This window comes from Lycium ferocissimum, chromosome 10 (genome assembly GCF_029784015.1).
Source record: "Lycium ferocissimum isolate CSIRO_LF1 chromosome 10, AGI_CSIRO_Lferr_CH_V1, whole genome shotgun sequence".
NCBI classification, from domain to species: domain Eukaryota; kingdom Viridiplantae; phylum Streptophyta; class Magnoliopsida; order Solanales; family Solanaceae; genus Lycium; species Lycium ferocissimum.
In genome coordinates this window covers 28,291,936-28,314,771 of record NC_081351.1, presented here as the reverse complement: position 1 = coordinate 28,314,771, position 22,836 = coordinate 28,291,936, and the positions used below count along the sequence as shown (strand labels likewise).

Below are 22,836 nucleotides of genomic sequence, written 5' to 3'. Positions count from 1 at the left end.
GCCAGTTAGCTCTTCATGAAGAAGGTCTAATTTTACCAGCAGAAACTTCTATGCTTGTGACAAGATTTCCTTTCCTCTTATTTATTTATTCTGAAACAAAGTTTATATTACTGCAATAAGGACCATCATATGTCCAAAGGAGTTTACAACATCATTTTACAAGCCAACTTAGGAACACATCGGACATCATCGCGATTACAGCAAATGGCCTCTGATGATATGCTTAGGACCCTCTGTTTGATCCCATAAAAAGCTTCATCATACTATGGCTGCCACCTTCTCCTCCAACAGCACATGGAGCTGGATGGATTGTTCCACTATCCCTTGGACTACCTGAGAAAGAATAATAAAAGAACATATTGACTTTCAACATTGTCCATTCATCACTCCATATGATTGTAGGTTACTAATTGACTAGACTAAAACTGTTTCCTGTCCAAGAGGCAACACACAGTTCCCAGCTGAATTATCCGTCCATACATGAAAACGATAATAGAGGTATATACGCCTCATTAAGCTCAGACCAGCAACTCCAATGTGCATTTTGCAGAAAAGATAGGAACTCACTTAATCTGAGTAAGTATTGAGTCTTCAAGCCCCTGTACAAGAAAGAACAATTGGCAATTGGATGTATATGAATTTCCTGATAATGGATAATATACTCGGTTGATTTCTAACTCAGGGAAGGTCAATATCCTCGGAGATAAATATTTTGTAGAGAGTTAAACCTATAAGCTCCACACTACAACAACAACAACAACAACATACCCAGTGAATTCCCACATAGTGGGGTCTGGGGAGAGTAAAGTGTACGCAGACCTTACTAATAGAGAATAAGTCTTCTTTTAGGAATGTCGAAAACCATTCCGTATCACTGTTAAACCATCCAACTGCAAGGAGTGTATCCATTACTCTCTGTATTCTAAACTCATCCATTTCTCCCCAGAGAAAAGTATAACAGAGGTACCAAAAATGTAAGGTATAAGAAAATGTAGCGAGAGTGGACACCGACAGCGGAGTGCTGTAGAACCAAAAACAAATGGAATATTTAAGCAGCCTAAATAGGTATGTCATTCAGAAAACATGCATAAATATAAGCAATAAAAGTTGACACCAAGCATGTAAGCAAACCATCTTTATTCCAGTGGGTTCTATAATATTCTTCCTTCACTTTGATCACTAGGCCACACCTTTGGGATGCTCATCCGAAGGCTAGTTCAATTGTCACACAGTTAGGAAAAAACATGATTTCAAATGAGCACTCGATAAGAAGAAAGATTATCTCTTTAGCATATGTACAATTTGATACAGAGCCTATGAACTAGTGTCATAATCCAGATTTCTCTCATCCATTTACAAGACCTGACCAAACAGAGAAACTTTATATTTACAGCAATAACAACATTTGAGATGCCACCGTTTGCACCATCATCTATACATTTTCAAAGAGGATCCTCTTTATCACATGCAGATCTTTTCTCCAGAAAACAGCCGATCTATCAATTCCTTGGAGAAGAGGAGACTTGTCTGCAAGAAAATGACTATTCATGGACTTGTCTGCAAGAAAATGACAGTTCATGGCCACTTAAAGCTACCAATAATTGCCACAGGAACAATAACCGTCTTTAAAGTGATGCAAGCACTTCGAGTCATGTATATATATTTCACGTTCATAATTCTGAGAAACAAATTTGGCAGTCCTATGGCAATCTTCACACATTCTGAGGTTCTTAACAATTCGTATCACTCGGGATGATTGAGGATTGTTAAGGAGGGCAAAAGAAAGTGCAAATTTCTCACTATGAACTCTAGTAATATCTTCGTTCTCCTCTTCTGTGATGCAAAGCCTTTTGCAAGACCTGGATCCCTCCATTTTTACTTCCTTTCTTTTTGTCCATGAATCTGGAACCTCAGAATTACTTTGCTGACCTGAAGCAAAAGCATGGACCACATTATTTATCTCAGTCCAGCTCCAACCAAGAGATTCTTCATGGTGATTTCTTTTTCTAGGTCGCGTCACAGTTACTGATTCTTCAGAAATCCCATGTGGTACATTCAACTGTAGAAGTAACTGATTAATCACTACATTTCCAGGATCCAGTTTGAGCAATTGTTCTCCAGCATGGATAGCTAAATTCAAATTACCATGCACGCGAGAAGCAGTCAGCAATGCACCCCATAAAGAAATATCATGCTCCATGGTCATATTGTCTATAAAATCAATTGCTTCTTCAAGTTTACCTGACCGGCCATATAAATTAACCATAGCCACACAATGCTCTAGACCTGGTACAATCCGATACTCCTCGGATATGCTAGAGAACATACGCTTCCCCTCTTCAACCATTTTCGCTAGACCATAAGACGAAATCACACTGGAGAAAGTACCCCTATTTGGTTTAAACCCTACCTCTTTCATTTGATGAAATAGCTTTATTGCCTCGCTGGAACAGCCATGTAAAACATAACCAGAAATCAGTGTGTTCCAAGAAATGATATCTTTGGTTGACATCCCATCAAATATTGCTTTCGAGTATTTTATGCCCCCCGACTTGGAGTATGTGTCTATAAGAGAATTAGCAACGGAGAGGTCATTTTCCAGATTGAAACGCAAAACACAACGATGGATCTCTTTCACCTTCTTTGCAGCAATTAGGTTTGCACAAGCTGGTAGGATGGACAAAATGGTAACTGCGTTCGGCTTAAAACCAAATGACTGCATTTTGCGAAATATACCCAATGCTTTATCTTTCTGCCCATTTTGCAAATAGCCAGCAATGAGAGCGTTCCATGAGGCAGCGTCCCGCTCAATGCTCCCGTCCTTCTCCATCCTCCAGAAAAGATCCAACGCTTGATCCTCATCACCATTTTGCATGTGTCCTGTAATCAGCACATTCCACGTGATTACATTAGGTGATACCTCAAACTCATGCATCCTCCGAAAAAGATCATAGGCTTTTCCACAGTACCCAGCTTGGCAATATCCTCCAATCATGGAATTCCAACTGTATACATCTTTCTCTGGGATCACATCAAAGACCAACCGAGCAGCTTCGAGTTTACCACACTTGGAATATAAGTCAACCAAAGCATTCCCTACAATTACTTCTCCATCAAATCCCAACTTAACAACCAAAGAGTGAAGCTCCCTTCCCTTCCTCAGGTCCTTAAGAGACGCACAAGCTGAAACCGTGCTTGTAAGTGTTACTTCACTTGGTGTAACTCCATTCGCAATCATCTCCCGGAACAATTCTAATGCCTGACTGTTCCTGTTATGTTGAGCCAAACCCGAAATCAAACAAGTCCAAGTAAAAACATCAGGTGTTATCCCATTACCTTCCATCTCCTTCATAACCTCAAGCGCCTCATCACACCTGTCTAACTGATTATAACTCGCTATCAATATATTCCACGTAATCAAACCTGGTCCCACGCCTTCAAGACGCATCAAATTCAATAACCTCTGTGCCTCAACAATATCACCCTTGTGACAATACGCCATTATAATCGAATTCCAAGACACCGTATCCCTCGTCTCCATACTCTCAAAAAGCCTCTTTGCACAACTTAACAACCCACATTTCGCATAAACAGCTAAAAGCGAATTATTCACACGAATCACAGAACTCATTCCACATCGAATCGCTATAGAATGAATCAAATTACCAGTCTTGAAATCCCCACAATTTGCACAAGCTTGTAAAATCTTGGGAAACAAAAAACTATCAGGTACAACACCATCACTCATCATCATATAAAATAATTCCACAACTTCACCCCACCTACTATTTCTTGAACAAGCACCAATCATAGCAGACCAAGCAAATAAATCTCTTTCACGCATTTGATCAAACAGTTGAAACGCTTCTTGTAAAGAACCACATTTGGAATACATCCCTAATAACTTAGTTTCAATAAAAGGGTCAACTTTTTCCAGTAAAAATCTCATCTTTCTATGAAGTTTACGCCCAAAATGCAGTGATTTTTCATTTATGCAAGATTCTATAAGTCTTGAAAAAGTTTCGGGTTTTACCTTGTACCCATATTGTGAAATGGATTCAAGAGCTGTTATAGCTTCACTTAAGCGCCCATTTGTGCAGAGATAGTTCAATTGGGTATCTGTTAATCTTGGTTCATAATTGAGGGGTATTTTTGGTTTTGGGTGATAGTTTTGGGGTAATTCTGAAATTGTTGGGAAAATTGATTTGCAGGGAAGAATTACACTCTCCATTGGAGAGTGATCTTTTTTCTTTTTGGAGTTATGATTAATTTGTTGATGAATGAGTTGCAGAGATCCACAGGAAGTTCAGACTTGATTCACTGTGATTACTTTCTTCTATTGCGTGTCAAGTTTTAACCAATCAGAAGTTGACAGCTCAGATTATCCAAGAAATTGATCAACTCGGATTATCCATAACTAGGCACACTTGGGCCAACGTTTCTGCTTTGGTTAGAACCCAACTTTCCTATTTGGGCCTAAAGCTTTTGAAGAGAGAATTAGCTAAATGGGCTTATTCAAGTGGGAGATAGGATCACGAATGAAGATATCTAGTATAAGGTGGAAATGGTCTCAGTGACGACGGATAAGATGAAGGAAGCAAGGTTTGGTTAGTTCTGAAATATGAAGAGGTGACACGCAAATGTCCCAATAAGGAAATGTGAGAGGTTGACGATAGCGGCGGAGCTAGAATTTTCACCAAGGGGGTTCAAAATATAAAAAAGTAATAATACGAAGAAGCGAAAGAGGGTTCAACATCTACTATATATACATAAAAATAATTTTAACCATGTATAAATATTATTTTTTTCCGTAAAGGGTTCGGATGAACCCCATTTTTTATGAAACTCATGCCCACGGTTGTGATGGTGGGTTTAAGGAGGGTTAAAGGTAGGCCGAATATATAATTGGGACAAATGATTAGACAAGACATGACACATCTTCAACTTACCGAGGACATGACGCCAGATAGGGGGATATGGAGGCCGCGAATTATGGTAGACAGTTAATGGGTAATTGCGTGTTGTTTCACTTTCATGTGGGATAAGCTTGGTGGTAGTTGCGTGTAGTCTCACTTTTCATACCAGTAGTAGTAGTATTCTCGTAGTTTCTCGTGCTTCGGTTTTCTATTACTATCATTGTTTCTTGTACTTCGGTTATCGTATTATTTAGTTGTTTCTTTCTTTCTTTCAGAGTGTTATGTCTTGCTTTCCTTATTATTTGTCATGGCTTCACTTTCTATTTTTCTTTAAAACTGTTTGAATTGTTTTCCTTGACCAGAGAGTCTATCAGAAACATCCTTTCTAATACCTTTACAAGGTAGGCGTTAAATATACACTATCCTCCCCAAACCCTATTAGTAAAATTACACTAAATTTGCTGTTGTTGGGCTTATTCGGGAGAATTCGGCCCGACAGGTATTCAAGTAACATGTGCAATGGACAGTCCGTATAGGCCTGAAAACTATACATGTTAAGCCTAAAAGTGTTGGGCTGATCATTGTTTGGACCGCTAATCAATGTTTAGCCACAGTTGAAAATACAGTTAAATATAGGGCAATTCGCAGAATTAGCCTTTTTTGGGGTGGTCTTTAACTTTTGTCCCTCAAATTGGTGGTCTTTAATTTTTGTCCTTCGCCTAAAACCCATGGGTTCCGGGTTCGAACCCCTGCTCAATAAAATTTTTTTAAAAAAATTCGCAAGACAGATTTTGAATTTCTCTCTGCCCCCTCCGGCAGACATTGCCTTGAGGCATATATTTTATTTTATTTACTTTTCAACACAAACTTTTAGTTATGCCTTAAGGAAAAATTCCGCCTTATGGGGCATACTTTTAGTATGCCTTAACTAATAGTGTGCCCCACAAGACATAACTAAAAGTATACACCATAAGGTCAAACTTTTCCTTAAAGCATAACTAAAAGTTTGCCTTATAAGACAAAGCCTATGCCTTAAGGAAAGGTTCTGCCTTTGAGGCATACTTTTGGTTATGCCTTAACTAAAGTTTGCCCCATAAGACATAACTAAATTATGCCTTAAGGAAAAGTTCTGCCTTATGAGGCACAGATTTTTAGTTATGCCGGATCCGTCATAACTTTAGTTTTCCTTAAGGCCCGGCATACACGCCCCCCAACCCTGCCTTGCGAAATTATTTTTTATTTTATGCCTGAGCGGGGGTTCGAACCCAGAACCTCAGGTATTCGCCCACCTTTTCAAGTGAAGGACAAAACTTAAAGACTACAAATATGAGGAATAAAATTTAAAGACTACAAATATGAGGGGCAAAATTTAAAGACCACCCCAAAAGAAGGGCAATCCGAGCAAAAAAACATGTTAAATATAGCCAATTCTTTTTTGTTAAATAAGCGGAAATAATATTATTATGGCCTTTGCTCTCCTTCACTTTCATCAGACCTGAAACATATTTGTGGAAAAGTGGTTGGTTTCAAATTCCTCCATATCCTGAATCGTAAATGTAAATAGGTTGTTTATCTTCTTTCCTATTAGGAAATTACATCAAATGACCTTGAAAATGGGCCGTCCTAAACATTTGATCCTCACTTGCCTCATGATCAAATCTTCAAGGTGAAAATTAAGTAAAATTAAAGTAGTTAAATTAAACTTGAAGTTTGCCTATAGGGTAAGCGAGGTCAAAAATTCAAAATCACCCAAGTTCAAAGTCATTCTTGTAAATCACTCTTGTATTGGCGGCATAAGCGCAAGAAACAAGATGAAACTTCTCAATCATGGGCCACAAATATTAGCTTCCGGTGAAGTCCTAGGACACTTGAATATAAACTCTACATCAATGTCCTAAAGTTTCACTTGTGTATATTCAAACTTCAAGATAATGTCCTAGAGTTTAAACTGAAACTCCATGTCATTATCCTGAAGTTTCACTTTTACATAAGTACCACATATGGAATTACCTCATTATTTTTTCAAGTAGAACCCATTTAATTACCCCGTTATAGCTTTCCCTGTACATTTGAAACTGAATCTACCCATCATTTTCAAGGTACTACCCATGGATAACCCATTTCAAACTGAAATTACTTTATCGTGATTTTATTTGTACATTTAAGCTTGTGGCATTGTAGGTACCACCGATGAATTTAGGGAAAGGATGATCACTTCCGGTAACACTGCTTCCTCCTGTAACTTAGTTTAGTGGGACAGGTTAACACTAGAAAACATACCAAGGAATTGTAAAGATAAGAGAAAATCAATACAAAAATGGAGTAAAATATGCCCAACATCATTATGCATCTAGGATACTGTCTTATTTGAGTTGCAAAAACTGAACTCTAGGACAATATCCCTAAAAGTGAAAGTCCAGGATATCCTGGAGTCGGAACTTCAACAAATGAGAACGTAATGTCACTACTAGAAAAAGATGTTTTTTCCACCGACATTCAGTGGGAAATTTTGTGCTATAAAACATGATTTTTCCACCTCATTCTCACTGAACCAATTGGGAAAACGCATGGTGGGAAATAGGATCTCACTGAAACGTTGGGAAACTTTCTACTTTTTCTGTGTGAAAACACTACTATTTAAGTTTTTTCCACTGACATTCAGTAGGAAATAGCCACTGAACATTTTTCAGTGGGAAAATAGAGATTTTTTAGTAGTGTGTTGTGTGCCCCTGATATCTGGAAGAATATTATTGTCCGAATATGCGCTATATTTACATACAGACTCGTTGGGATATTTTTAGCTATAGTACTCAGAGCCGGATGAAGCGACCGCTTTAGGCCCCCAAATATTTTAGGCCCATATTAATGACTACTCCTTAAAAGTTGGTCTATTGTGTTAATTTTTTTTTTTTTAAATAGTAAATATTTCAATAAAAAGGTATAAGATCTGTAGAACAATTTTTGATGTAATTTAAAGTGTATTTATATATATTTGAGGTAATTTGCATATAGAATCCAAATTATTATTCTTTTATCTATTCTCATAAAAAAAGTTGTATATTTATGCTCTTTTCTTTCTACTATTAAATTATTTCTTCTCACGAAAACAAGGGTTGTAATACATCAAACTGTACTCTTTTTCATTTTTTTTTCTCGGGTTGTTAGGCATAACAACAAGCAAATCGAAATAGTGAAATTTTGTTGTAATATCTGGTTATCAAATTCTAAAATTAGGTTCTATTGTTCTAACTTGCTATTGATCTCTTTCCGTTTCTTTTCTTTTTAATTTGAATTTTTTAATTTTTTTGCGATTCAATATATGTGACACACTTTTCTTATTAGTCCATCTCGAAAATAACAATTAACAATTTTGCATTTAAAAGGCTAGAAAAAATACACATCAAATAATATATATGCACGACTTTTATCCAAAAAAAAAAAAAAAAAAAAAGAACACTTTAGGGTCTCATATTGAAATTTGGCTTTAGGCCACCAATCAAGTTGAGCCGCCCCTGATAGTGCTCTACAATTTTCATCATAAGTGTGCTGGGTAAAGATATCACGCAACTCGCAAGCCAGGTATTATTTTGATATTATCAAATTCATTTGAAGAGTGATTCATGTTCTAACTTACATGTTGGTGTTCTCTATAATCGTGTGTACCAAAAATGTTACCCGTTAACTTGGACTAACCAATGTCTAAATGTCGAATGCATTAGAGAAAAACATGATTTACAAAAAAACAAAAAATAACTTTCAAATGAGTTCCTTTAACTTGACTATATAGATTAGTTAAGAATGATATATCTCATGTCTTTCCAAAGAAAACAATCTTTCAAAGTACGTAGTTGCACAATATTAAGATTTCAATCTCATGCATGCATGAATTTTTTTAGCGTGGGGGGTGGTAGGGGCCTAAAATAAAGATTGTCTACCTGTCCACAAATGTGAAAAAGTTGAAAAACAAAGCGTACAAGGAAAGGAGTGAAAACTAATGGTAAATATTTATCCGGAGTTTGTACGTCAATTTAAATTCAACTTATCATAGTTAAGTGATTTAATGAAATTAAAAAAATACATATTAGAAATATATGTGCAAATATTTATTGATTTTTGTATAAACACCCGATATGAGTAGATTTTTACCGTGAAAAATCCACCAAAGTTTGAATGAAGCTTGGAAATCGAAGAATGGAGAGGAACAAACGGCGGATAAACGGTGTCTATTGCTGCTTCTACAAGTTTCCTATTAAATTGGTCTCGTAAACCTTAACACCAGACATTGGAACAAACAACGAAATTAGTCAGAAAAATTCTCAAACATCCATAAAAACTTTAAAACATGGCTGCGTTGCTTGCCCTCTACAATATTAATCAGCTTTGATTGAACGGTAGGAATGTAGTTTCAACATTAATACACAAATTTAATCCCATTTACTCTGCTATATACGACTGAATTAACACGAGTAATGAAATATAGTACGTGTGCATCCTATCCATATTATATAGTCTTTTAAAAAAATTCTACGCCCTTAAATATAGTAACTGTATTTGTCTAAAATCTCCTTTATCTCTTTGTAAGAGTGACTGACAAAAAATAAAAAATAAAAAATAAAAAAAACGCCTCCTGTGCTTTTAGAAAACGTCAACGTACTTCCTTATGCCAACAAAAAAAAAAAAAATACTTCTCTTTTAAAGTATTTGTACACCTTTTAAAAAAAATATTTAATTGCTTTAATCTTAAGTATATTCGTCTAAATTATACTCTTATTTTATGTCTCTTTAAACATCTTTATTGAAAATTTACTACTTGGGTAGATCAGGAAAAGGTTGCTCCAGATAACTTTTTAGTTTTTAAAACGTCAGATATTTTGCAATAAAATTTATCAAAATGATTAATATCGAAGAGAGAATGTAGCATATTGAAATAAATTGTCTGCCGAAATGGCTAATAATTGGGAATAGAAGAGAATAGTTCTCTAGTTCCCAAAGGGCAAAGGTAGCAACTTTAAGCTTGCATAATAGAAATTTAAGATATTAAAATAAGAACCAGATCCGATATTTGCTCTCAACAATATAATAGCCCCACTGTCAGTCTGTCACTATTTCACACTTTACTAGTTATCAACTTGTTATAGTAGAGCGTTGAATTTTTTCACCTAGGCTAAAATTAAATCCAAGCAAAAGTACTAAATTATAGTACTAGTAGTGGTCGTTTGGTTCATGGTATAAGAGAAGTTATCTGGCTAGTTTGGTACAATAAATTTATACTGCACTAAACGCGTATATAAAAATTAGCGACGTAACCTTACAATTAGTAGGATTATTTTATACCATCTTTTAGATGGTATAAAATAATCCCACTTATGGGATAATTAGTCCCGGATTATAATCCCGGACTATTTCGACAAAAGAACCAAATTTGAAGTTTTAGAACATTCTCTGAAAATAGTATGACGTAATTACAATTAGTAGGACTTTGCACATAAATTTACTTAAAATTTGAACAAAAGAATATATTTGAAGTTGAAATTGAAAATAGTATTTGATAGTTAAAGTTGTGTTTGGACATATATTTCAGTTGAAAAGAGTAGTACTCCTTTCGTGCTAAAATAAGTGTCATCTTAATAAAAAAAATTATCCAAAATAAGTGTCATCTTAGAAATTCAAGACAAAAATTGACAAGTATTTTCAACTATGTCCTTATCATTAAAGAAGCAGTCCTCTTTAATATCGTTCAATTCTCAAAAATATCTAATCAATAGAGGTAGTTTAATAAACTAATATGATATTTATTGATTTCTTAACGAGCTTAACTTTTGCTAAGATGACACTTAGTTTGGGATGGAATTAGCATATCGTATATGAATATGAAATGGTCTCAAGGAAAGGGATACACAGGAGACGGGGGGCAACGCCATAATCAACATGCCGTTATAATTAGTTGAGTAGCAATGTAGTATATCAATTATCAATTTCCGTCATAATTCTAGATGGCTAGCTAGATGTGGTACATTTTTTCTTTCTTATTCACGTTGATTTATTTATATGTGAAACAAAGTTACCAAATTGAACTAAAATGTGTCAACAATTCGTCATAAATTTAAGTGAGAACACCGGTATAAATTCAACTATTCAAGTAAGCAACAAAATGCTCTATAAATATTATCTCCTTTATTTAAATAAGAATTACAAACATATAACACTGAAAGCCAGAATGATATTAAATTGAGAATTTAAGATCAATGAATAAATAGGTTAATTTTAATAGTTAGTATTTTCTTAAGGAACATATAAAGGCAATATGGCAAGCAAATTGGACCAAAAGGGGCATATATTATACTTCGGCCGGTTAAAAAATAGTGTCCTCTTAGTCATTTCAGACGCCTCTTAAAAAAATATTAACTCGTAGGTAAAAATAGGTAATTTGACTAAAGTACCCCTAATTCAATAAATCTTGGAATTTGGTCACTTAACACTTAGTAAGGGTAAATCTGAAAAAATAAGATTAGTTTTTTTTTTTTTTTTTTTTTTTGATTTGGTAAGTGAACACTCTTTTTGAACAAAAAAATAAAGGCTAAGTAAACAGTCTATTTGAACCGAAGTGAGTACGCTATACCAAATTGAATACTTATTAAATAAGATTACATGTAATTACGTTTTAAACGACTTAATTGTATAATTTTTTTCTAAATTATCACTGCATAAATCCTTGAAGTTTAAATAAACCATTTTTTTTCTTTTTTCTTTTGGGTAGTGTGATGTGAAACTTCTCTAACAAAACGGTGTTTCCCCTCAAACATTTAAAACCATACTATAATTACTAGATGCTTAATTAATGCCACGTCTGATTGACTCCCGTCCTCGCTTTAGCCTCTTTGGATTGGCTTATTTTAGGTGTTTTTAAGCCAAAAATAATTTTTAAGCACTTTTGTAGTGTTTGAATAAAATAAAAAAGTGCTTCTAAGCACCTGTTTTAGAGCTAAAACAACAAAAATAAGCCAAAAACAATGAACTAGAATTCCTAACTTATGGCTTTTGGCTTATAAGTAAAAGCCATAAGCCCATCTAAACGGGTAACCAAACAAATTAAACTTAGCCCAGATCCGGGCGTGTTTGGTAAGAAGGAAAATAAGTGAATTTCTTATTTATGTTTAGTGTCTAGTAAGTAAGCAAAAATACTATTTCGAGAACGTTATATATGTAATATAGGAAAACACTATGGGGGGATAGGGTGGAACTTGGGAGTGGAGGATTTGAGAGTGGCCGGGGGGGGGGGGTTTTGGGGGGGGGGCGGCGGGGGCGAGGGGGTTGGGATGGTCAAGGAACAGGAGTTTGGGGTGTTGGGTGGGTGGGGAGGGAGGAGACAAATAACTTGGAATATCACTTATGGAACTTATTTTCCCTACTTCCATTAGAGAAACCATTTTCCTCGAACTTGTTTTTCTAGAGAAAATAGTTTTCAAAACATTTTGACCAACCAAACACACCATAAATGTTAATCTAGTGAAATAACCTTTATGATTAATACAATTAAACATTTTTTAATGGTTGAATAAAAAATTAAATTACAAATAAAAAGGACCATGTTGAATGCATAGAATGTCGTTAAAATTCAAATCTAACATTTCAATGATATAATAATGAATTAAGGACTAAAGTCTAAAGATTAACTTTTCTCTCCGTTAAAGATGGCCTTTGACAAATAAAAAGGAGGTAAAAAGTAACACGGGGACTAGATAAATCTCGAGATCTCTTTTACCCCCTTTGGTATCGCTTAACAATGTTTATTCACTTTGAATTGAACAAAAGAGCGGTAACAAATTCTAATTAACGCATAAATAAGTTTTTAAAATACCAATCTTTTAGTTTCACATTGTGACTCCTAAAAGAACACGTTGATATTTTAAAATACTCAAAAATTTGCATTACTAGCTACGGTAGAGTGTTCATCCTTAATCTAAACTCTCAATTCGAGCCATGAATATTAAGTCGCCTTTGTTAGAAAGAGCTTTACCCTAGACTTCGTGGCGCGAATTCAAATTTCATTGGATCCCAATACAGATACCGGGCAACAAATAAAAAATTGAACGGCATAGAAATTGGAAGTATGAAATTATCCATGCTTATAGTATATCATATGAAACTGCAGTTTTTTTAGAAGGCTCTTATTAATGAACATCGAACTTGAGGAACTGCATTAATGGTGGAAGACTAGTGAGATAAGCTGATGGGCAAGAAGAATCCAAACAGCACCTTTATATAGTTGCCATTCTGCTGATTACAAGTGTTATTCCTCTGTTCTTCTACTCAGCTTTATTTTAAAAAAAAAGAAACTTCCCTCCTCTTTCAGACTGCTTATTAAGTGAATAGACAAAAAATGGGGACAAGCTCAGTTTCCAAGTTCCTCAAAGTTTATACATTTTCTTTGCTAATGGTAGCTCAGTTGATTTCTTGCATAGTCACCTATGATAAGAAGGCCATTATCATTAATGGAAAAAGAAGAATTCTTCTCTCTGGCTCCATACATTATCCCAGAAGTACTCCTGAGGTATTCCCACATTCACTTCCAACTCATTCTTGGTTTTGTTTCTGTTAAAATGTGTGACCATGTCGACTTAACTTCTGTTAAAATGTGTAAATTCTTCTTTATGAGAATGGGTGACGTTGAGACTCGACCCGCTCTGGTATCATGTTATATTGACCATCTCATCTAAAAGCTTGTATCCTTTGATTATGTCTCAACAGTTTCCAGTACTATATTCTTGGACATACAATGTAATTATGTATCTATGTTAATAAGGATGAATTAAATGAAATGGGTGTGTTGCAGATGTGGGAAGATCTCATAAACAAGGCTAAAGATGCAAACTTGGATGTCATTGAAACTTATGTTTTCTGGAATGCTCATGAACCTTCCCCAGGCAATGTGAGTGTACCTAAGGCTCTACAATTTGGCCAAAAAGACTTACTCTTTGTTTGCTAATGTATTACTATATTTTTCTTGTGGACAGTATAATTTTGAGGGGAGATATGATCTTGTAAGGTTTATAAAAATAGTGCAAAAAGCTGGGCTTTATGCACATTTGCGCATTGGACCTTATGTTTGTGCTGAGTGGAATTTTGGGTAGTAGCTCTTACTTTACCATTTACTTTGTATTCTATATTTGCTTGTTACTTTGATTTTCTTGTTTATTTTCAAGAATGAGCTAATCATCTCTTATTTATATCCCCTCTCATTAATGCAGAGGATTTCCTGTATGGTTGAAATATGTTCCTGGTATCAGCTTCAGAACAGATAATGTGCCTTTCAAGGTTTGTCCACTATAACATAAAGTTGCAATATGATCTTTTGTCACATTAAAGTGACTGACACTATCCACCATTACAACAACATGGCACCAATTTTTCCAAAATGTGTAGATAAGTGTTCACTTCTTTTTCTCTGGTAAATATACTGGTCATGAGTCGTAGTATTGACATTTCAATTCTTTTTGTGGTAAAGGCCGCAACGCAATTATTCACCCAGAAAATAGTTGAGATGATGAAGAGTGAAAACCTGTTTGAATCCCAAGGAGGTCCCATTATACTCTCTCAGGTATGAAACTTATAGAATTTCTATTTTCTGAATGCATGATATACTGCACAATTATCTAGCAATTGTTCTAAAGTTGTTTTTGGTTAGATTGAAAATGAATATCAACCAGTAAAGGAGGCACTTGGAAAGGCTGGCGAAGCATATGTCCAATGGGCTGCAAAAATGGCTGTTGGATTGGATACTGGAGTTCCCTGGGTTATGTGCAAAGAGGATGATGCCCCCGATCCTATCGTGAGTTTCTCCCGTTATTAGCTCAAATTCAGGCTTAATGTTCTTGGAAACACTAACTGAGGATTCTAAGCACGTGTCTTAATCAGATAAATACATGCAATGGTTTTTACTGTGATGATTTTTCTCCAAACAAACCTTACAAGCCAACTATCTGGACTGAGGCTTGGAGTGGCTGGTAACAACTTCTTTCAGAAACTTGAAGATTTCATAAGCTCTAATATAATGCAAATCTATGTTCATTTTTATCAATTGGTTCTCATCTTCTTTTGTTTGTTGAGGGAAGGTTCACAGAATTTGGTGGCACGACACCTATGAGGCCAGTTCAAGATTTGGCATTTGCAGTTGCTCGTTTCATACAAAAAGGTGGCTCGTTTGTTAACTATTACATGGTAATGAACTTTGTCAGAGAAAAGGAAATCCAACATTCATACTGAATATGTTCATGCTTGAGTAGGATGAATGATCTTTCTTGTCTTAATTATGTCTTATTTTAACAGTTCCATGGGGGAACCAACTTTGGGCGCACAGCTGGAGGACCTTTCATAACAACAAGTTATGATTATGATGCTCCAATTGACGAATATGGTGAGATTACCACCTTAGTCCTTAATGGCTAGAAATTAAAATCCGGTTGCACGTGAATTTATCGCTATGAACACAATCTTTAGGGCGTTTTATTTTATTTCATGACATATGCTGAAGTCTCCTGATCAAACTACCAATTGAACTTTTAGTTATCAGCTAACTTCTTAACCTCATATTTAATCAGGTCTGATCAGGGAACCTAAATATAGCCATCTAAAGGAGTTCCACAGGGTAATTAAACTATGTGAGCGAGCTTTATTATCTTCAGATCCCACAGTTACTTCACTAGGAAGCTCTCAAGAGGTTAGTCTCAATTATTAAGGTTCTTAACCCCAAAAATATGATATGTGGTTTACCAATTTGTCTTGCTGAATCAAAAAGGTCATTTATTTCAGGCTCATGTATTCTCGTCTGGCAAAAGAAACTGTGCAGCGTTTCTCTCAAATTACGACAGTAACTCTGCTGCTAGAGTAGTTTTTAAAAAGAAGCACTTTAATCTACCTCCTTGGTCCATAAGTATTCTTCCAGACTGCAAACATGTTGCCTTCAATACTGCAAAGGTAAGCAAGTTTTCAGAAACCATAATTCGCACCATTTCATTAATAGCTATGTGATTTTTCTTTCAGCTTAGCGAATTTAAAACATCTTTTTCTTGGCTAAGGTTGGGACTCGAACTACACAAGTGCAAATGACACCAACTGTCTCTCAGCTTCACTCTTGGGGGGCTTATAGTGAAGATGTATTTTCTCTAGATCAGGACAGTTCAACATTTACAGCTGAAGGACTTTTGGAGCAGATAAATATCACCAGAGATAACAGTGATTACTTGTGGTACATGACAAGGTGAGGTTCATAGATAAGTAGAAAAATCATCCAACATACCATACTTCTTCTAGGATGAAACTTTCTCTAATACCATTTCTTTTATTTTTCTTGCTTGTATTGCAGTGTTGATATTAGTCCTTCAGAATCATTTCTACGAGGAGGACAGAAACCAACCCTCAGCTTCCACTCAAGTGGGCATGCAGCTCATGTTTTTGTTAATGGGAAATTTTCAGGTAATAATTGCATATATGCACATTGGTAGAACAGCTATTAGGAAACATTTTTGATATTTCCTATTTGTAGTAAATGGTAATCAATTCCTAATATTCAGGATCTTCTTATGGTACTCGGAGGGATACAAGGTTCACTTTCACAGGACCAGTTGACCTGCAGGCTGGAGCTAATAGGATTGAGCTACTGAGCATTGCTGTTGGCCTGCCGGTTAGTTTCTCATCTTTGCTACACTATTACTTATCTACTTTTGTTACTCTAATGCTGCTGCACAAATAGTTTTTCGTACTCGATTAATTTTGAATACTCTTATTGGCTTGAAGAATATTGGAATGCATTATGAGGAATGGAATACAGGAATACTCGGGCCAGTTGTTCTTCAAGGTATCAACCAGGGCCATAAAGATTTATCATTGCAGAAATGGACATACAGAGTACTGAATCTCACCAAATCTTTCACTCTTCCTTTTTGCCTTCAAAAGATTGACAACAGAAGAGTTTAAATCCTTCAGGATATAATATGTTCTTGATACTCATTAAACAGGCTGGATTAAAAGGAGAAGCAATGAACTTGATCTCTCAACACGGAGCGTCTTCAGTTGATTGGATTGGTGGTGCACTAGCTACCCAAGGACAACAACCTCTTAAATGGTACAAGGTAAGAAAATGAGAAAAAGATATAAATTCTAACGAACTTTGAACCATATTCTCAAGGAACTTGAAGCTATTAAGTTTGACTACTGGATTCGCCCCTGCTTATGACTCATCTTGAAATGTTTGTTTCAGGCTTATTTTGATGCACCAGAAGGAAATGACCCTGTGGCACTAGACATGAGAAGCATGGGTAAGGGACAAGTATGGATCAATGGACAAAACATCGGTCGATATTGGACAGCAACTGCTAATGGCAATTGCGATTCTTTCCACTATGCTGGAACATATAGACAAACAAAATGTCAACTTGGTTGTGGTCAGCCAACTCAGAAATGGTACGTCGTTTTCAAATTTTTACTGATTTTGTTCATTAATAAAAGCATGTTCAAGAGAATTTCCTAACAATTAGTCCTTTGTCCAATCTGCTTTTGTAGGTACCATGTCCCAAGATCTTGGTTGAAACCAACACAAAATTTGCTCGTGTTGTTCGAGGAAATAGGTGGTGATGTATCAAAGATTTTGTTAGTGAAAAGGACAACTTCATGAGTTCAGTTAGTGTATCAGTTTTGTAGGCTTTGATCATTAGATTGAGTTACATTTCATGGAAAAAGCCAAGATGTAGCTAGGAGAATTTCTGGTTTTGTTATTTTGATTAGAATAAGTCATTATGCTTTAATTTTCCACTTTGCTTGGTGGATGTATATGTTTGACATCATCTGTTCCAAGCTACAGTTTGGTGTCTCACAAAATTATTACGAATCAAGAAAAAACAAACCAGACCAAAAAATTGAAACGTTATTCACGTCTGTCGAGCAGTGTGAGTAAGTGAAGGATTTATTTTGATAGAGTAACATGAAGAGCACAGAAGGACGTACACGTGGCAACATTAGGGAGTACGTCACTAGTGAATTGCACACAAGGAGGGGCACGTGGCAACGTGGGGGAGTAGCGTCATTAATAAAGAGCTGTGAACGCAAAATAATCCAAGTTATGAAATTTATAAACAGATACAGGATAAAATCAGCAGGGACCTACTTCTACATCTAGAAATTACATTGGAGTATTTAAGACACAAGTGGGGTTCCATCTTTCCATTATTTGATAGTATAAGTCAAAACAGACAACATCTAATTATTCTGATGTATTAGGACAATTGGATAAATGGTTAACTTATTTAATGTCTACGGAATACGTTGTGGAACAAAATCGTCGCTTTCTTAGATAGAAGATGGCCTTTGGTTCAAGATTTTCAGAAATTGATTTTACAAACTCTTTTTGGAGAAAAAAATTACCCAAACAAACAGAGTTGCAGCAAAAACTAAAAAATAATTTTCGGTATTTTGAATTTGGGATTTTTACATTGTATATGAGCCTACTAAATAAGAGTCGAGAAATATATATATTTTGTATGTTAATGAATTGTATACATTAGATATACATATTTTACATAAAATTGTGTGTATCTTTTTTGGTATGGAGTATATGACTAGAAAATATAATTATTTTCGAGCGACTGGTCAAATGTGTAACCTGCTCTTCAGATTTATATAAGCAAATACTACCTAAAAGATGAGCTCCTTTTCAATCTTTTGAAATTAGACCAATTTGCTCTTTAGGGCTCAAATGTTCATAGCCACGTAAATGGATGGGCAATTGGATACATCTGGCCCATCACTTAATGGTCTGAAATGGACCATGGTAACTAAAAGAAGCTTTTACGTGGCATTGGACTTTGAAAAACAGTTCCGATTCTTGTTTGTTTTAGATTTATTTTGATTCTGACCTGTTTAACGGGGTCTTTCAGAAACGAAAGAACTCTTAAATGATGATCAAAGACGCACAAGATACTGTCAACAAAGAATGGGGAACTGTTTAAACTCAACCATGGAGAAAGAAATTAAGATTCTCCATTAGCAGACGATTTAATACTTACAATTCAGACGGTAATGTTAAAAGTTCTTAAATATCCTTCCTATTCCCTAAGTCTCTTTCTGGCTAACTATAAACGTTAAAAGAGAATAACAAAAAGAAAAAGAAAAGGGGGAAGACGTGACAAGAAATTCTCTACTACTACACAAAGAACATGCTCATTGAATCCCACAATGTGATCCTATGATTAAGATACGCGAGACGTTACCCCCACCTCGAAGGTGCGAAATTTTGTTTCCGAAAGACCCTCGGCTCAAAAGAAAACAAGGGAAAAGATACGACATGACAAGAATCAAAGCAATGCGAAACGAAATAACAAGAAAGAAAGAAGTCATGATAAAACAAATACGAAAAGACAAGACCCAACATATAAAAGCATGAATCAAAGGGCAATAAACAATAGAGCAAAAAACTATGCCTACTAGGCGAAAAAGAAAAGCGAGACTACCTACTAGCCTTTATCCCAACCGAGTCCCTCCACAACCTCCTATCTAAGGTCATGTTCTCGTGAATCAAAATCGCGCCACGTCCCGCCTAATTAACTCTCCCCAATATTTCTTCGCCTTCCTCTACCTCTCCTAAAACCGTTCATAGTCAACCTCTCACGCCTCCGCACTGGGGCATCAATGTCTCTCCTCTTCACATGCCCAAACCATCTCAACCTTGCTTCCCGCATCTTGTTCTCCACCGATACCACTCCCACCTTATCCCGAATGTCCTCATTCCTGATCCTATCTCTCCTAATGTGCCCACACATCCACCGCAACATTCTCATTTCCGCGACTTTCATCTTCTATACATATAATTTCGATCTGCCAACACGTCGCTCATACAATGAGCTCTGCCTAACAACCACTTTCGTAGAACTGCCTTAAGTTTTGATGGCACTTTCTTGTCACACAACACTCCTAAAAGCGAGCCCCATTTCAACTATCCTGCACCAATACGATGTGTGACATCATCGTCAATATCCCCATTTTCTTGTAAAATAAACTCAAAATACTTAAAACTTCCTTTCTTTTGGATAACCTGGGTACCAAGCTTCACTTTCACATGACCTGAATACCAAGCTTCACTTTCACGTCAACCTTCTGAGGTACGCCACTGAACCTGCACTCCAAATACTCTATCTTGATCCTACTCAATTTGAATCCTTTAGACTCTAACGTCTATCTCCAATCCTCTAGTTTAGAGTTAACTCCGCTACGAGACTCGTCAATCAAGACTATGTCATCTGCGAACCACATACACCATGACACCTCACCTTGCTAAGAACTGAACCCTAATGCAAACCCATGATTGCCACGAGCTATAAAAACATGATTGCTACGACAAAATTTATTTTCTTGTATGCATTTCAGCTTAGCTTCAAATACTCTTGTTTTTTCTTTCAATTGCAACCGAATTATTTTGTCCAACCGCATGGTCAAAGCTATACTCTGAGATGCTGGATAATATACCGAAAGACCCAAAAGATAAAGGCACTTATAAATCGAGGCACTTATAAATCGAATCTAATGCTATTCAAGCAAAATGAAAGCGCTTCAAAACAGTAAAAGTCTGAAAATAGTCTTTCGATAGACATGGGCATATAGCCTTACACCAGTAATAACACCATATGCACAAATATCATATTCCAAGCACCAAGACAAAGGTTTCACAAAAGCAATAAAAACATGGTGGATAATAAAACATACAACCATCCATAGTTATTTCAGAAGACAACACTAAATACTAGAATATCATCTTCTTGATCAAGCAGTCACAGTAGCAGGAGCAGCAGCATGCTTCACAATGGTCTGCTGCAACTCCTCTTTCTTGGCACCAACAACCCTGTCCACTTCCTTCCCGTCTTTAAGGAACACAAATGTTGGCATTGCCTCCACATTCCATTCCTCTGCAACAGTCTGCAAGAAAGGTACCGCTATTTTACTATCAATCACTGATTACATTAGTCAAAAGTATCGATGACTACATTGGTATAAAATTTGATTGGAGATGTACCTTCAGTTCATCGATGTCAACCTTGAGGAATATAACATGGGGCATCTTCTTAGCAATGTCAGCAAGAACTGGGGCAATAAAACGGCAAGGGCCGCACCAGGAAGCAGTAAAGTCCACCACCACCTGAACCAAAGAGTTGGTTTTTTTACACAAGTTAGACGAGTTAAAAGAAAAGAAATGTGTCCCACAAGTTCTAACAATCTGAGGCATATTTAGAGGTACCATCCGTCTGTACTAATTCTAGTTGATCTAAAAAAGCTAGAAGCTAATACTTCTATAGTGAGTTCAACTCAAATAAGTCCATATAGTTAAAAAGATTGTAATATATGTATATGTTCCTTCAAAGTTCAAAGCAATAGCAGTTCAAAAGAAAGATTTAAACCCAACAACTAGAAATCTGAAGTAGGCATAACATCACCCATATAACGTCAATTTGGTCTAGCAACTATGCGAGATGCATAGTGACTTCGGCTCAAACTTTTTCCTTTTTTTTTATCTTTATGATGGTGGTATTGGGGTCAAACTTGTGAGGTACCAGATTACTCTGCCTACTAAGACCTAGGTGGGAAGAAATCACCTCTGACCACTTAGGCATCACTTATAGTTTTTGAATTCGCTATAGTTCTCGAATTCGCTATAGTTCTCACCATCGATTGACCACTAAACCACGCCCTTGGTGCGGGGACTTTGGCTCCGCTTATATAAGTTAAGGTTTTAATAAAAAGAATACCTATACTAAGTTCGAATCTAATATCAAATCAAAAGTCCCACACAGCTGAAAAGTCCTATTAGATTAGTTTATCTTCACAAAAAAAAAAAAAAACCTAAGCAATAAACAATCACAAAAGCAACAAGGTAAGCATCATATCAACTTTATATTGGGTAATATCTTCAGCATATATTCGATTTATCAGTTTCTTTACATCCTACTCGAACAACCTTTTGACCCCATAAAAATATTTCTCCACAAGGTGCCCAAATAGCAACAAAAGCTGAATTTTTTCCCCAACCAATCAGCAAGACAGCAACTTTAACTAAGAATTTGTTCCAAGATCACAATTATGCCAATCAAATGAGTGGAATTAGAACTGTCTACCAGCAAATCATAAGCGAACATATTAACTGAAATCAAACAATAAACTTTAAGATAAGCATACGAAAAAACCAAACAAACCCACCGACAAGCCATAACTGAAAAAATCAACAAAATCTCATAACAATAAATCTAAACAACAAGAACCCATTTTTCAAAATCAAATTTTGAACAAAACCCAAACCCCAAAATAACAAATAAAGTCAAAGTAACAAAACACAAAATCACCATTTTCAAAAAAAAAAAAAAAAAAAAGTCAAAGGTTTACCAGTTTCTTGGTTTCCACGCCCTTCTGGAAGTGCTCCTTCCATTCCTCAACCTTGTGGCAGCCAATCACTTGTCCTTCCTCAGATGAAGTTGCCATTTTCTCACAGTGTTTTTTGGGAAATCAGAAATTTAAAAACCAAACAAGTCCTTAGCTTCTCGTAAAACCAACGCTCAATGTAGAGAACCTTCTAGGAGCAGAGACTTTATAGTGGAAGGGGTAGGTGGTAAATTACCAAAATGTAAGGGGTTTTAGACTTTATTACGAATTAAGGAAACGCGTCACATAGTGTGAACATTTTGTTCGGTAAGGCCCAAGAGAAGAAGATAGAGACAAATTCGAATTTATTGTACAAATACAACTTTAATTTTAAATCTAATATTTATCGAGATTTTAATAGATTTTTACATAAATATGTATATATGACTAAGAAACTTAACTCAACAGTCAAGGAATTCAAATTTAATCCAAAGTTGCGGGTTCAATTCTCGCTGATTGCAGTTTT

At 35.8% G+C, this 22,836-nt stretch overlaps 3 protein-coding genes across 3 annotated transcripts; 1 reads left to right on the top strand and 2 right to left on the bottom strand.

Annotated features, from left to right (window-relative positions):
• Window positions 1–1,122: 1,122 nt before the first annotated feature.
• On the bottom strand, window positions 1,123–4,312 carry LOC132033179 (pentatricopeptide repeat-containing protein At1g19720). The gene has a single exon (XM_059423067.1). The coding sequence runs from the start codon at window positions 4,229–4,231 to the stop codon at window positions 1,592–1,594; it is 2,640 nt and encodes an 879-aa protein (XP_059279050.1). The 5' UTR covers window positions 4,232–4,312; the 3' UTR covers window positions 1,123–1,591.
• An 8,570-nt stretch (window positions 4,313–12,882) lies between these two features.
• LOC132033176 (beta-galactosidase 5) lies at window positions 12,883–17,965 on the top strand. The gene is made up of 18 exons (XM_059423065.1): window positions 12,883–13,467; window positions 13,750–13,845; window positions 13,931–14,043; window positions 14,165–14,231; window positions 14,422–14,514; window positions 14,602–14,745; window positions 14,832–14,920; window positions 15,029–15,134; window positions 15,243–15,330; window positions 15,515–15,633; window positions 15,726–15,890; window positions 15,992–16,173; window positions 16,279–16,388; window positions 16,487–16,596; window positions 16,710–16,820; window positions 16,931–17,044; window positions 17,173–17,375; window positions 17,475–17,965. Exons 1-18 carry the CDS (start codon window positions 13,297–13,299, stop codon window positions 17,584–17,586), a joined length of 2,193 nt encoding a protein of 730 aa, XP_059279048.1. The 5' UTR covers window positions 12,883–13,296; the 3' UTR covers window positions 17,587–17,965.
• Window positions 17,966–20,528: 2,563 nt separating this feature from the next.
• LOC132033177 (thioredoxin H-type 1) lies at window positions 20,529–22,522 on the bottom strand. Its single transcript, XM_059423066.1, has 3 exons — window positions 22,335–22,522; window positions 20,974–21,096; window positions 20,529–20,876 (listed from the first exon to the last, which is right to left on the bottom strand). Exons 1-3 carry the CDS (start codon window positions 22,428–22,430, stop codon window positions 20,724–20,726), a joined length of 372 nt encoding a protein of 123 aa, XP_059279049.1. The 5' UTR covers window positions 22,431–22,522; the 3' UTR covers window positions 20,529–20,723.
• Between the last annotated feature and the right edge of the window lie 314 nt (window positions 22,523–22,836).

Coding starts and splice junctions, on each gene's coding strand:
- LOC132033179 (XM_059423067.1), bottom strand. CDS start 4,231: ATGGAGAGTGTAATTCTTCCCTGCAAATCAATTTTCCCAACAATTTCA.
- LOC132033176 (XM_059423065.1), top strand. CDS start 13,297: ATGGGGACAAGCTCAGTTTCCAAGTTCCTCAAAGTTTATACATTTTCT. Junction 13,468..13,749: donor ATCCCAGAAGTACTCCTGAG/GTATTCCCACAT, acceptor GGTGTGTTGCAG/ATGTGGGAAGATCTCATAAA. Junction 13,846..13,930: donor ATGAACCTTCCCCAGGCAAT/GTGAGTGTACCT, acceptor TCTTGTGGACAG/TATAATTTTGAGGGGAGATA.
- LOC132033177 (XM_059423066.1), bottom strand. CDS start 22,430: ATGGCAACTTCATCTGAGGAAGGACAAGTGATTGGCTGCCACAAGGTT. Junction 21,097..22,334: donor GCGTGGAAACCAAGAAACTG/GTAAACCTTTGA, acceptor TCTTTGGTTCAG/GTGGTGGTGGACTTTACTGC. Junction 20,877..20,973: donor TTGACATCGATGAACTGAAG/GTACATCTCCAA, acceptor CCTTTCTTGCAG/ACTGTTGCAGAGGAATGGAA.